At 36.8% G+C, this 15,276-nt stretch overlaps 1 protein-coding gene across 1 annotated transcript; it reads left to right on the plus strand.

Annotated features, from left to right (window-relative positions):
- Positions 1 to 7,800: 7,800 nt before the first annotated feature.
- Positions 7,801 to 10,190, plus strand: LOC137655165 (protein FAM200C-like). Its single transcript, XM_068389046.1, has 2 exons — positions 7,801 to 8,169; positions 10,122 to 10,190. Exons 1-2 carry the CDS (start codon positions 7,801 to 7,803, stop codon positions 10,188 to 10,190), a joined length of 438 nt encoding a protein of 145 aa, XP_068245147.1.
- The last annotated feature ends 5,086 nt before the right edge of the window (positions 10,191 to 15,276 follow it).

Raw genomic sequence — 15,276 nt, forward strand, 5'->3', positions numbered from 1 at the left:
ATTGCACCTTAGAGACACACACACACACACATATATATATATATATATATATATATATATATATATATATATATATGTGTGTGTGTGTGTGTGTGTGTGTGTGTGTATGTGTGTGTGTATGTGTGTATTCTGTGTGAAGTAAATGCATAAAAAATTTGCCCAAAATTACAAAAGCACGCAAGGCATATACGCCTGCGGCAAAAAAATGTCGATTATCGATTACTATGACAAGACATTTCTTAGTATCAACTTTTACCGTAGCGTCCCTCCCCACCATCCACCCCCCCCCCCAAAAAAAAAAATATACACGGTATAATTCAGTATTGGTGCCACATACAAACTGTTAAATCTAGTTAGAAATATGCAAGTCTTAAAATAAAATCTAAAGTCATTACAAGTAAAAAGTATCATTATATTTGAAAAGCGAAAATATATTTAATTAATGGTAGTACTGTATGTGGGGAACGGAAAACACATGTAAAAACGACCAATTATTTAAACCAAAATAAAAATTTATAATAATTCTAGATGTATAAAAGCAACAAAACAGTAATAAAGATAACTTCACCTACCAGAATGTATGTGTAGGAGACAGCCGATCGAGAGTGATTAACCCTTTCACTGCCAGTGGTAAAGTTAACAAAACGTTTGATGTGGCACAATTTTTTGAGACCACACACACCCTAACTTGTTGATATTTATTAGAAAGCTCACATCAGGACCCTTCCAATATACCAACTTGCTATATTTTGGGTGATTCTAAAAGATACTTAAATCTTTAAATTTTGATTAGGTCACCAATGGTACTGAAAAGGTTAAAAGGTTAAAACCAAACGATCAGTTCAGCTTACGCCCTTAAAGCAAATCACTAAGGTGCAGAAAATGATCGCCTTTTGTTTTTTGTTCCCTAATCAAAATTTGCAAAACACAACACGTGAAAAAGTGTCGAAGCCCAAACAGGGATGAAGGGATTAGAGAAAGATATGAAAAACATATGCAAACAATTTTCGATTGGGGACTTGACCTTTTGCACTACAAGCCATTACATGTGTTGAGGATTTTCAGATTCCGTTATAAAACAAAGCGAGCGAGTTTCCGATGAAGACAACTCTAAATAATAACGAATGGAATAGAATAATCAAACAAGGTGGAAAAAAATTATAGTGCACACATGATACTTGGAGTAGAATATTCAAAATCAGAAATATGTCGACTTTACGCAACTAAGACAATCTCTTCCATTGTAATAACAGTTTAAAGAAAATTATCTGTAAGGAAAGTGATAAAAGATATAAGGAGATTATAAGGAATATTTCTATTAATCCAGTAATAAAATAAATAATTTTCATGATGATATATTGTAGTGATATTGAAGTTATATCAGCAGTAGTAAAAGTATACTGAAAATATTAAGTAGCGGTAGTATCATATGAGAGAGAGAGAGAGAGAGAGAGAGAGAGAGAGAGAGAGAGAGAGAGAGAGAGAGAGAGAGAGAGAGAGAAACAAATTGGGAAAAAATTACTTTTGACAGGTGCTGCCACCTACAATGAACCCAAGAAACTAGTCACCATGATGACATGAAAGGTCAAGCCGCCGACGGAACGTTGCCGGGTGACGCCACTGATGACGTAACTAACATCAACTGGAGAGAGAGTCCGTAGTTTTTTTTTTTTTTTTCTTATCCTTCTCGGTTCATTAACTGACAGGATATCGACATCCTATACATATTGCGGATTAATACATAGGCAAGAACTTGGGGATATGCAAGCAAAGAGGTTTCAATTTTGGATTTTGATTGTCAGGTTAAAAAAATAAATAATTAAACAATAAATCAGTTTTAAATACTGATATTAATACCCACCCCCCCCCCATGGAAAAAAATAAATATATCGTTTCCTACAACCTTCATCACATAAAATGCTAGTGGGGGTCTCCAGCAGTTAGGAGCTATTTAAAGCAACCTGACCTTCTGCTGGTGATATCCCAGCTTTGCTCCACAATGGACGGGGAGCGCTGAGCTTTGCTGCTCCATTCTTTCAAATCTTTTTTCCCTCATGACATAAAAGTGAATAAATAAAAAAAGTAAAAGTAAATAGTCTGACTGGGGACAGCCATAATCACGAAGATGTGCAAGTCTTTCTTTGGGACATTCAGGGAAATTTTTAAATAAACAAATACCAACGCCCTTGGTCACCCCCCCCCCCCCCAGGAGGACTCTCAATGTGAACGCCGGAAACTTGTGTATATTGGAGATGATGGACGAAAGTCAAAAGAGACTGAAGAAAAAAAAAGTGATTACGAAACCCAAAATATCAAACGAGAGAGAGAGAGAGAGAGAGAGAGAGAGAGAGAGAGAGAGAGAGAGAGAGAGAGAGAGAGAGAATAAGAAAATCAAGAGTAGAGAGAGAGAGAGAGAGAGAGAGAGAGAGAGAGAGAGAGAGAGAGAGAGAGAGAGAGAGACATTGTGTGTGAATAAGAAAATCAATATAACCAACATGAGAAACAATATCACGGGCATAAAGAATCACATACAACAGAGCGCGCACACAAACATACATGCACACAGAGAGGAGGAGGAAGAGAGGGAGAAGGGAGAGAGAGAGAGAGGGGGGGGGGGAGACATCAATAGTAATGTTCTACCATGCAAGGGTAAGCGGATGGCTTTGCGTGGATGATTGCTGCGGTGCAATGCCATGTAAAAATAGACTAAGCGAAAAACGGGGACTGTCGACGCACGAGAGAGAGAGAGAGAGAGAGAGAGAGAGAGAGAGAGAGAGAGAGATGTAAACCTTATTGTATGTAGAACAGTTTTCCTTGAGTTTGATTTAGAAGTATCCCATTGGCGATGCAAAATAGTCTGTCAACAAAAGGAAAGCATAAATGCATTTTTTCCGTCTTTATCCTTCGATTCTCCATGAATGAACTATACATAGTTCCAACGTCACGCGAGGTCGTACTTCCAAGTCCAACAGTCTTCATTTCTAACCGCAACACAAGGGAACACCTAAAGAAAAATCCGTGCAAATATAAAGAGGATGGAATACAAAGATAGAAATACGAACAGACTAAAACATCTGGATTTGTATGATCAAAGTCCCTTCTCTTTTAACAATGCCCTTGATACCGTTGTTGAAGCCCTTTGGCAATGTTGCTAATGACGAATGTCAGGGTTCTTCCATTTCGCAAGACAGGAAAACATCCCAAAAGAAGAGCTAAAAATTACTTCTAAGAGTACGATATCAAAGATGGAATATGGTAGACATCCCTTCTACGTTTATTATGTTTTACAGAACTGGAGATAGATAAGGACCCCTTCCCTAAACCAACCCCCACGGAAAACACAGAAACACATAAGGGGGCCATCCTCCCTCCCCAACCCCCTCCCCCCATCCCCCACCCCCCAAAAAAAAAACAAGACACATCAGAGAGAGAACCAACAACTCGCTGCGCAACTTTATACGCAGAGCAAAGAACAGCCAGTTTATACGATTACTCAGGCTAGCAGCAGTTTACCTCATCGTTGAACACTTGAAAATTAAAGCTGTCTAGTAATGAATTAATTTGAGTGACAGCACATACTCACACAAATGTGTGTATCAAAGCCCACCACAGCAATAAACTAAGAAATAGAACTCAAATTATGATTTAGTTTTTCTATGAATTAGTCTTTACATCTCATCTTAAACTTGTTTTGCTATAGTGATACCACAGTTGGGTAAGTAAATTTCTTTCTTATAATTTATGATTATCTACAGTAATCCTTTGTAGACCCTTAGAGCTCCATTTCCAAATATTCCCAATAGCCTTCTGCTTATGCTGCAAACAGGTTTCGTGACTGTTACGATTCCGATCAATGAAAGCCACCGTATGAGACCAATCAACGGACCCTCGTCAAATGTAGTCATTAGTCTATACTTTAGTATTTGGAGTAGCCTTCGGACATCCATTCAATAGAACAGGGGTTAGTATACATCTCTTCAATAAAACACCGGTTGTGATCCATCTTCTCAATGATTTACACTAAACACTAAAGCTTTCGATTGTTGTCAAACACGTAACTTCATGCTTTTAGCTAGGGTTATAGCCTAGCCTATAATAATAATAATAATAATAATAATAATAATAATAATAATAATAATAATAATAATACCATTGAATTTCCTTCTACACAACATCTTATCTATAGTAGGTGTATATTCTCTTAAAAGGTATAGGCAGATATGTTGGAGAGAGCTGTAGGACAAAAAAAAAAAAAAAAAAAAAAAAAAAAAAAAAAAAAAAAAAAAAAAAAAAAAAAAAAAAAAGAGGCCATGTGACAACCATGTGAATGGCACCTTTGATTGCAAAGAAAATATATATTAACAGTATCAAACAGTAAATATAATTTATCAAACCTGACAGGAAGCATAAAATATATAAATATATATCGTGACGGGTCACTGACCATCGTAACAGACAGGACCCTGTCCAGCTGATTTTTCAAAAAGGTTATGCGAACCTTTCTAATACCTCGCATGTAATCTAATCAAAATTCAGAAGCCTCCTTGTCTACTCTACCTATCTGTGACCCCTCCCCACCATTATCTTGATCCCATTAATCTCTGAATAACCAACTTTCAAAGAAGGCAAGGAGGTAGACATGTGGGAGACAAAAGGAGTAGGGGATGAAGTAGTAGTAGTAGTAGTAGTATAACTATGGCACCATGGCACAGAGACGTTTGCTTCCTACCTACCGGAGAAGACGGTCTTAATACCCGGTAAGATTACCTGCCTAATCACAGTCATTATACCTGAACGAGAGATACGAGCCTTTCGGAGGGATTAAAAAAGTGCTGGCCAGGTTAGCCAGACGTTTTATGCGCCAGCCTTCATGTTTCATGGGTGGTTGGGTTGGTAGAAGGGTGGGTCCTCGGGTAGGGGGAAAGACAGGTAGGGGTACCGATCGATACGAGCAATGTGAATACTCTACAGAGGGGGGAAGGGGGGTGGAGAATACAGTGATGGCTAAATAAGGGGAGGGAGAGAAGGCACAGGTCTTAGAAACTGCACTCCTCGTCAACTAAATTTCAACAGGAGTGTACACAAATTTTTCCACCGATCTATTCACCCGAACGTTAATTTCTCGGAAGCATGAATTTCTAATTCAAAGACATCATGTCTCTCTCTCTCTCTCTCTCTCTCTCTCTCTCTCTCTCTCTCTCTCTCTCTCTCTCTCTCTCTCTCTCTCTATCTTTCCCAAACACAAACACACACACACACTTCTTATTCTCCATTTTATTGTGTCGTGAAAAGGAAGAAAATATTCGGATAAATAAAATCCTCCACTCTAGGTCATTATCTGGAGAGAGAGAGAGAGAGAGAGAGAGAGAGAGAGAGAGAGAGAGAGAGAGAGAGAGAGAGAGAGAGAGAGAGACTCCACCATAAAATTCGTCTTATTTGGAAATTAATAGCCTTAACCAAATACCATTCTATATGTATATAAAAGATTTTGTTTAGAGAGATTGCCGTGTAAACAAGGATGAACAAACAATTGTGTTGTGGGGAAATCTAGCTCTTATGACCCAGGACTTTTTAGTCAATACCTACAGCCGTTTATTTTACAGTTGGGTCTCTTTTGACTTAATGAGCCTCCCAGACATCCATCAAATATGACTGAGCCGTTCCTCTATGCCTTTTCATTTTATTATTGTGTAACCCAACAGCCATGCACGCTATCTATGGGAAGATTTTTTTTTTTTTTTTTTTTTTTTTTTTTCCTTTTTTTTTTTTTTTTTTTTTTTTTTAGATGACGGGGAAGAATATTTCAGCTGAACCTGGTCATTATACAAAGGCTAGAGCAGAGGACATAGGTTGACCTGAAGGCAATGATTGACTGATTTGAGGTTTTCTGGCATCCTAACATCGAAAGTCATTGACGCCGATATATTTTATTATAAATAAAGAATAAAAGAATATTAAATTAAAACAATATATTGCTTTCAGAAGACCTGCTTCTAGAATAAATCTAAAAATACCCCTAGCATAGTAAAGCACATCCTGCCCAAGAATCTTCACTTCCAGCCTCAAGCCGGCCTGAAGGGATGAAATCCTTTATTGTCACCTACAAGGAGAAGCATCTGTACCTAAAAGTGGCATATCAGAGGCTAAAACAATACGAAGCCCGAGGTAGCTAGACAGAATGGTTTACTAGACACTAGAAATGCAGAAATGTGTTTTTCCTTGTAACATTTTCTTTAGCAGCAAGATACTTCAGAGGTGTCAGATGAATATTTTTCATTAATATATTCCGAGTGATATTGTTGTAATCCTAGGATGAATTAAGTACACAAAATGGCATCAATGTAAAAGAAAAATATCAACTATAACTTTTGCTTTAAATAATTGTCTTTCTGATAACCTAGAGACTTTTAGAACAGCCGCTATAGGTATAATATTCATAGAGTCTTTAATATAATAGCAACACTTCATTACAAAATGAATCTTTACGATGGAAAATCATGATTACAAAATAATTACGATCTCTCTTTTCTAAAACAAGACCAACTTGTCAATGTTAAGGAGGGCCACTTGAAACTAAAAGAAGAAGAAAAAAAGGGCTTCAAATGAGAAACAAGTTTCGAGAGGAAGACTCCTTAAGTTTTAAGACTTTTGGAGATAAAATTCAAGATAATAAATCGCTTGATGTCTAGAGACTAATCTTTTCGAAATTTACTTATATTCTACTCTTCTGTTTAACTTTTATTTACTTTCATTCATTAAATTCGTTCATTTTATCAGGAACTCACTACCGAACAGAACGAAAAGAAAGAATCTTTTACATAGCCTAAGCGATTGAAGTCAATGGGAAGGAAGTTGACTTATTCAAAACAAAAGATATTTCAACAATTCAATATTCATAAGAAAAATATGTACAAATCCAAGAACATGATAAATACATAACACAACAACTGTAACAAAAATGCAGCCGTGTCTAGCCCACTGCAGGACAAATGTCTTAAGACATGTCTTTATTCATGTGTAGAGTTTGGCAAGATTTCAATACCACGCTGGTCAATTGCGGATTAATGATGGTGAGAGACTTTAGTCTGATCGCTCACAGCATACCTGGAACGCAATGCATAAACCCTTTCACCATGTTAAATATCCATACACCGATTTTGAAAAAAGATTTAGTAAAATAAAAACACCAAAATGGCCTTAAATACGCGAATTTTCTGACAAATCTTTTTCTTCTCCAGAGTTCACGAGCTAACTGTTTTTCAACATTTGCCGAAAGCTATTTAGCCAATAACTAATAACTACCATCAGGGTATCCATACAATGAAGAAAATCATCATATAATGCAGGGGTTCTTAACCAGGGGTGCTGCGAACCTGGTTCCTAAGGGGTGCGAGGATACCTGTGAAATATTGAAGAAAATATATGTTTTTACCTACGCTTTATATATTTTCCTAAAAAAAACCCTGTTGCTTAGTCTTAAACAGTGTTCGAAGAGATATACCTAAATCTATTTTCCCAATGAAGGGATAAAGTTTCAACAAACTCGAGTCCAGGATACACGTATGTGATTTGGATGAACGATGAGAAATTCACCATTTTCTCCATGAATGGGTACAAGAACTGGCCATACATTTCAATGACCCTAGTTTTGTTCAGATGCTTGCTTACTTGGCTGATGTGTTTTCAGCACTCAGTGAACTCAATCACTCTTTGCAGAGAAGGTGACCTAACATTGTGACTGCAAACGAGAAATTGGCTGCATTCAAGGAAAAATTAGTCTTGTGGATAAATCGTGTGAAGATGGGGAATTTGGTAAATTTCCCCTGCCTGGAAGAGACAGTCACAGAAAATTCTACCCTGCCTCCAAACTTTGTTGCAAAAAATGTTGAACATATGCAGCTGCTGTGTACTTCCTTTGATGGTTACTTCTCATGTGGAGAGTTACAAGCCTGTAATATCTGGATCTTGAACCATTTCATGCAGAATTTGGAAGATGTTGATGATGATGGCAGCATCAAAGAAGATCTCATCGACATGAGACACAATAGTGGAATCCAAATGGAGTTCACCAATAGTCAGCTGGACCACTTCTTGGCTTCTCAGCTGGAAGCATACCCTGCAATAGCAACGAAAGCACTCAAAGTGCTAGTACCTTTTGCAACTACTTGTGTGAGCAAGGATTTTCTTGTCTACTGCACATCAAAACGAAAAGCAGAAATCGGCTGAATTCTGAACATGACATGCAAGTAGCACTCAGAACTAAGACCCCAAGATTTGATGCCATTATGGAGAAAAAACAGCAACAACGAAGTCACTAGGTTTACAGTGCAGTACAGGCAAAATATAATGTCATTTTGAACCAAATAAAAAAAAAATATTCATGTTGATATTTACTCATAAATTTTCTCTTGAAAGAACTTTAAGCTTTATGAGTGAATATTGAATAAAAAAAAAAAAAGTTTACTTATTACATCAAATTTGTATTTTTACATTTTTCATATATTCAGATTCCAGGGGGGGGGGGTGCAAGAACTGGCTGCTGATTTGAAAAGGGTGCGAACACTGAAAAAGATTAAGAACCACTGATATAATGGAAGTAATATGTTCATGAATTTGTCGGCGTCAATGACCTTAGATGTCAGGATGCCGGAAAACTTTAAATCAATCAATCAATCATGAATTTGTGCAAAATATTTTCAAATTTTCCTATTTCCTATTAATGTTTGTATGAATGCACTACCACTGAAGAACGATTATGATTTCTTTGCTGTCGGTTAAATTTGACTAATGGAGCAGCACAGTAATAAATTTAGACTTTTCCTTTAAAACTTTATTATTATTATTATCATTATTATTATTATTATTATTATTATTATTATTATTATTATTATTGTTGTTGTTGTTGTTGTTGGTCAGCATCTATCCAATCATGCATTTACGTATCAGCGTTCCACGACCATTTCGTTTTGGCAGCGTATCTCCACACTGAATTCGTGTTGGTGATTTCACTGTTGTGCTTATGTTTATTGTATTTTATCGTGTTGCATTACTCAACGTTTATGTTATTAGCCATGGGTCCCATGAATGTTCCTCATGTCCAGGGAAAGAAGAAGAGGATGCTTCCTATGGAGACGAAGCTTGAGATAATCAGGAAGTATGAGGCTGGCATGTGGTTAAGTGTGATCGCTAAGGAATATGGCTGAAAAACGTTGATAATAGGCACCATCCTTAAACAGAAGGAAGCCATCAAAGCAGCAACACTTTCTAAGGGCGTGACCATTTTCTGCAGCAAGAGGAGCCACGTCCATAGTGAGATGGATAGACTGCTTCTCCTTTGGATTAAGGACAAGGAAATCGTTGGAGACATAATTACCGAGACAACACTCTAACACAAGGCTAGCGCCATTTTCGGTGATCTAGTGAGTGCTCAGACTGAAACGACGCAGGAGAAGGGACATCGAAGTAGACACCCCAAGAGTCCAAGGCTTCACGAGGGGTGTTTGAAAAATTCAAGAGACAGTCAAGCATTGATTCCGTGGTGTGGCATGGGGAGGCTCCCAGCTTGGAAATGAAAGTGGCCAAAGCCTTTGTTAAGAAATTTTATGAGTTTACTCTCCAGGAAGGCTAGAGTCCGCAGCAAGTCTTAGACTACGACAAAACTGGGCTTTAAAAAAAAAAAAAAAAAAAAAAAAAATGCCTCGCCGGACCTACATTAAAGCAGAAGAGAAAAAGCAACCTGGCCATAACCTATGAAGAACAGGCTTACCTTTGCACTCTGTGTAATCTTAGTGGAGATTTAAGGTGAAGCCCCTACTGGTGTATCACTCGGAGACTCACCAAGCCTTTGAGGTTCTCAAAGTGCTAAAGGAGAAGCTTCCAGGTATGTGGAGGGGTAATACTAAAGCCTGGGTAACAAGACTCTTGTTCATCAAGTGAGTAAATCTCTGTTTTGGTCCGACTATGCAAAAAATATTTGGAAAAGAAACACCCCCTCTGAAATGCCTGCTGGTGTTGGACAATGTCCCTGCTCACCCTCCAGGCCTTGAAGAAGATATCCTCGCAGATTATTCCTTCTTCAAAGTTCTCTCTATATTCTGCCTAACACCATCCCTCTCCTCCAGCCCATGGACCAGCAAGTGATTTCTAACTTCAAGAAGCTCTACGAAACATCTCTTCATGAGATGTTTTGAAATCACCAAGAACACAAACCTCACCCTGTGGGAATTTTGGAAGGAGCATTTCGATGTTGTGATATGCCTCCAACTCATCGATCTAGCTTGCCAGGAGGTTTCGAGGCCCACCTTGAACTCTTTGTGAAAGAAGATGTGGCCTGACGCCATCTCCACCAAAGCTGAAAAAGTTGACAATCCCGAACCTGTTGCACAACCTGAGGTTGTTACACTTGGAAGGTTCATGGGGCTGGTCGTCGATGAGAACGACACTAATGAGCTTCTCAAGGAGCACCAAAAAGAGCTTACAACGGACGACCTGAAAGAGTTGGAGGCCATGTAAGTGAATGTCATTCAAGAACAGTTCTCTAGCGCTGAGGAGGAGGACCCTATGACAACGGCAGATACTAAGGAGGCTTTAGCTGCTTTTCAAACACTGCAAACGCTTGTAGAAAAGACACACCCCGAAAAGGCTTACACTGGTTGTCTGGTTACGTAGTTCAATGATGCTTGCCTGGGCCGCTTCAGGAACTTTGTAGGAAGCAGGCAGAAACAAGCTTCTTTGGATAGTTATTTCTTAAAGAGGCCTTTAGTAGGCTAAGAGGAAGCTCAAAGAGATAAAAAAAAAATAGAAAAGAGAAAGTAGTGAAAGTACAAAACGTCACGTAAATTTTTTTTTTTTCTAAATTAGATAAAGGCCAAAACAAAAAAATTAAAAGTTTTTTGTAAAGTTGTGTAAATGTTTTCTGCCATTTGTTAATGTGTTTCGTAAAGTTATGTGTTCATGTTTTTTGCCACATATTAATGTTTTCTGCCATTTGTTCTCCTCTGCCGCCACTTTTGGTTTTTGACATCGCCTTACTCCAAAGGTAAGTTTCCACATTATCGTTATTGTATTTTCCATATATTACTGCACTGTATGTTATAGTAATACACTTCACTTACAGGTATTCACTGTTATGTTATGTACTGAATGATCCAAATGGTTGTATTCCACAATTGTTTAGTACAATTAATCCTTATAATAAAATTTGACGTGGTGTTTTTGTAAGGCTTGTAACGAATTACGCAATTTACATGTAAAACTTGACTCATCATTCGAAAAAATCACGACAAGAAAGCCACTATTGAACCAAATAATCTCGCATCTTGAGGTATTACTGTATGTATATATATATATATATATATATATATATATATATATATATATATATATATATATAGTTAGTTAATTTAGTTTATTCATATTATATAGTATGCCTAAGCTGAATCAGTGATACACATTTTAACACCATGACTTGAAATTTATTATACATATCATTTAATATACGTTGTTTGATATTGTACACCATACAGTATAAAATATATCAAAATGAATACTGTAAATAAAACACGCCGAAAGAAGTTGATATTTTTGTTTGCACATTTATATCTACCTCCGTCCTCCCCTAAAGCGTATATCTCCTCTTGTGGCACACATAACTTGGTATTTACCGAGAACAAAGGAAATGCAAATTCCGGGGAAAATCTGAATTAATATAGAAAAGAGCAAAAAAAGATGAAAGCTAAGTGCTTCTTTCTTCTCTATTTCAGAGGAAAAATGTATTCTTGTTTTCTTCAGCTTATGAATTAAGTTTCAGTTTACACGTCCTGTTATTAGTTTCTCAGGAGCGTTTGTCATTAGGGCTACTTTAATCTCTCTCTCTCTCTCTCTCTCTCTCTCTCTCTCTCTCTCTCTCTCTCTCTCTCTCTCTCTCTCTCTCTTTTTCTCTTTCTCTTTCTCTCTCTCTCTCTCTCTCTCTCTCTCTCTCTCTCTCTCTCTCTCTCTCTCTCTCTCTCTCTCTATTAGTATAGTTTACAGGACATAAATGTTAAGTTACTTTTATAACTATACCTTTGTTGATACTATAGTACAATATATACTTTCTCTGCAACATTTATCTATCTCTCTCTCTCTCTCTCTCTCTCTCTCTCTCTCTCTCTCTCTCTCTCTCTCTCTCTCTCTCTCTCTCCCTGAATGACTCCCATGGTCCAATTCCTGGGGCTTTAGCACACCCAAAGCCCCCATATCATCATCATCATCATCGCGCTCTCTCTCTCTCTCTCTCTCTCTCTCTCTCTCTCTCTCTCTCTCTCTCTCTCTCTCTCTCTCTCTGAATGACTCCCATGGTCCAATTCCTGGGGCTTTAGCACACCCAAAGCCCCCATATCATCATCATCATCATCTCTCTCTCTCTCTCTCTCTCTCTCTCTCTCTCTCTCTCTCTCTCTCTCTCTCTCTCTCTCTCAGCTTTCCCTTCCATCCAAGTACATTTTGACTCTCTCTCTCTCTCTCTCTCTCTCTCTCTCTCCTCTCTCTCTCTCTCTCTCTCTCTCTCTCTCTCTCTCTCTCTCCCATCCAAGTACATTTTAACAGTACAGTTAAGTTACTTTGACATGTACTTATGTTTGTAATGCTGTATGTAAGAAAGCAAACGATCATTCAAAGAACACCAATGCACATATACATATTCATGCATACAAATAATTTCATGAAAGTGTCCAGATTTGATATACCAAATGCTGACAAATATTTTTTTCAACCTCGTCAACAGAAACTTTCAAAAGCAGCATCAGCATAAAAAAATATCTGGAATACGCACAAGAGTAATACAATCTATCCATCATGATATGTAATCTTTCATACATTCATCAGGCGAACACTGTGTGTGGATTACTCTGGCATTATACTTGGAGCCATTATGCAAACTAACGTTTTTTTTTTTTTTTGCTATTATAGTACTATGAATTTTGGTATACAGTACTTATCAATTTACAAGTGTTACAAACTATAGGTAAAGACGACCGACTTGATATCGTTACCAATAAGGTCTTTTTAATGCACCTTTATAAACTATCTGAAAGAGCATGGACTGACATTCAAATGTCGCTCTGTTAGTCCATTATTCTTCATACGCAAGTAATTTACAAAATAATATTCGAAGGAATATTAAATGCTATTTTATCTAGGCTAACATACCCGAATGTAATAAATATGATTCTTAAATTTATACTTACCATGTAATGAATGTTCGTAAAAAAAAAAAAAAAAAAAAAAGCGTTACTATTTTGCACAACTTTGGTAAAACGAAGAGTTATAACTAAATGGGTCATCTTGATTTATCAAATTTCTAATACAGGATTCAAATTAATATACTAATTCATTTCTATGCATAAATTTTCTGAAAATTAATAATCATTAACCATTTTTTATTCTATTTCCACGCAAACATCATAAACAACAATCCAATGAGAGGAACGCTGGCATTTTCTTTAACCAAAAAAAAAAAAAAAAAAAAAAAATACAATAATGTCTCTGGTAGAAGGGGTAGATGACAGATATATTACGCATACCTGAAAGTAATACTGAACTTATTTTAGGAGCACAGTTTAAATAAGAGTACTTAATTCAGTTCTCCAGGGGACAATAAGTATAGTATAAAATTACTAGTATAGTCATAATACAGTACTCAATAAATTTTGTTTGATCGAAGTAGCCCAAAGAGGAAGATATTTCAACGATTATAAAGAGACATTTGCTAAATTCATACATACTTTATCAATAATTCCACCGATTATAAGTAAATCCTTAGAGTTTGTCAGACCATAATTCAACAAAATTTAGCTATCAGTTACATCATTTTAATTGTTCATCTAATAGGCTACCTGCGTATCTCAGGAACTAAGATATCGGTGGTCTTTATAAAAAAAAAATAAAAAAAATACCAATTGCGTTTGAACTCCATAAGTATCTATGTCCATCAAGAGTATTTTAATTTCACGGGACCAAAAAACTAAACCCTTCGTTTAGCCTCAGGAAAACGGAAATGAAGAAGATCAAGTTTCTCATTAACTTGCTTACTGTCAAGCTTTTCCTTTGGACAGAGTGGCACAGCCATATGGTTTAAGTAAAGTACTAACTGGTAAGTATGCACAGAAAAGTGCAGATTTCATTTGACTGTAGCCCACCATTAATGTTCCTGGGTTGTACCAAGAAAGGGTTTCTTTTTTGGTCAAAATATATTACTTTTCAGTCGAACCATAAACTCTCCAAGTAACAGCTATTAGGTGCCCGGAAAAAGTACACAAACCCAACTGATAGCACACTATGAAAACATATACAAATATATGACAAAATGAAAAAGACACAGATGTGATCTATCTAGATTTTGCAAAAGCCTTTAACAAGGTAGATCATAATATATTAAAGAAAAAAATGAGAAAGCATAATATTGTGGGAAAGATAGGAAAATGGGTAAAAGAATTCCTGCAAAACAGAAAACAGATAGTGGTTGTAAATGACGAGAAATCAGACGAAGATCAGGTAATATCTGGCGTTCCACAGGGTACGGTATTAGCTGCACTGCTGTTTGGTATTATGATCTCAGACATAGACTGTGATGTTAAAAATTGTAGAGAGAAGTTTCGCCGATGACACAAGAATAAGTAGAGAAATTACTTGTGATGAAGATAGGAACTCACTACAAAGAGATCTAAACAAAATATATGAATGGGCGGAGAAAAATAGGATGGTATTTAACCCCGATAAATTCGAATCAATAACTTATGGAAACAGAGAGGGAATGGTATATGCATGCAAGGGACCTAATAACGAGACAATCACAAACAAGAAAGCAATTAAAGACCTTGGTGTAATGTTAAATAGGAATATGTTATGCAACGACCAAATAGCAACACTGTTGGCTAAATGTAAAGCAAAAATGGGAATGTTATTCAGACACTTTAAAACAAGAAAAGCTGAACACATGATAATGCTTTACAAAACTTATGTACGTAGTACACTCGAGTACTGCAATGTGATATGGTACCCACACTACCAAAAGGATATTGCACAAATAGAGAGTGTACAAAAGGTCCTATACTGCTAGAATAGAAGAAGTTAAGGACCTTGACTACTGGGAAAGACTGCAATTTTTAAAACTATACAGTCTAGAAAGGAGAAGAAAACGATACATGATAATACAAGCATGGAAGCAAATAGAAGGAATTACTGAAAACATCATGGAGCTAAAAATATCAGAAAGAGCAAGCCGAGGTAGATTAATAG

This window comes from Palaemon carinicauda, chromosome 16 (assembly GCF_036898095.1).
Source record: "Palaemon carinicauda isolate YSFRI2023 chromosome 16, ASM3689809v2, whole genome shotgun sequence".
Lineage (NCBI taxonomy): Eukaryota > Metazoa > Arthropoda > Malacostraca > Decapoda > Palaemonidae > Palaemon > Palaemon carinicauda.

What these genes read in the sequence shown, in the direction of transcription:
- LOC137655165 (XM_068389046.1), top strand. Translation starts at nt 7,801, where the DNA reads ATGGGGAATTTGGTAAATTTCCCCTGCCTGGAAGAGACAGTCACAGAA. An exon ending in TACCTTTTGCAACTACTTGT is followed by an intron (nt 8,170 to 10,121) that starts GTGAGCAAGGAT and finishes CCTCTCCTCCAG; the next exon opens with CCCATGGACCAGCAAGTGAT.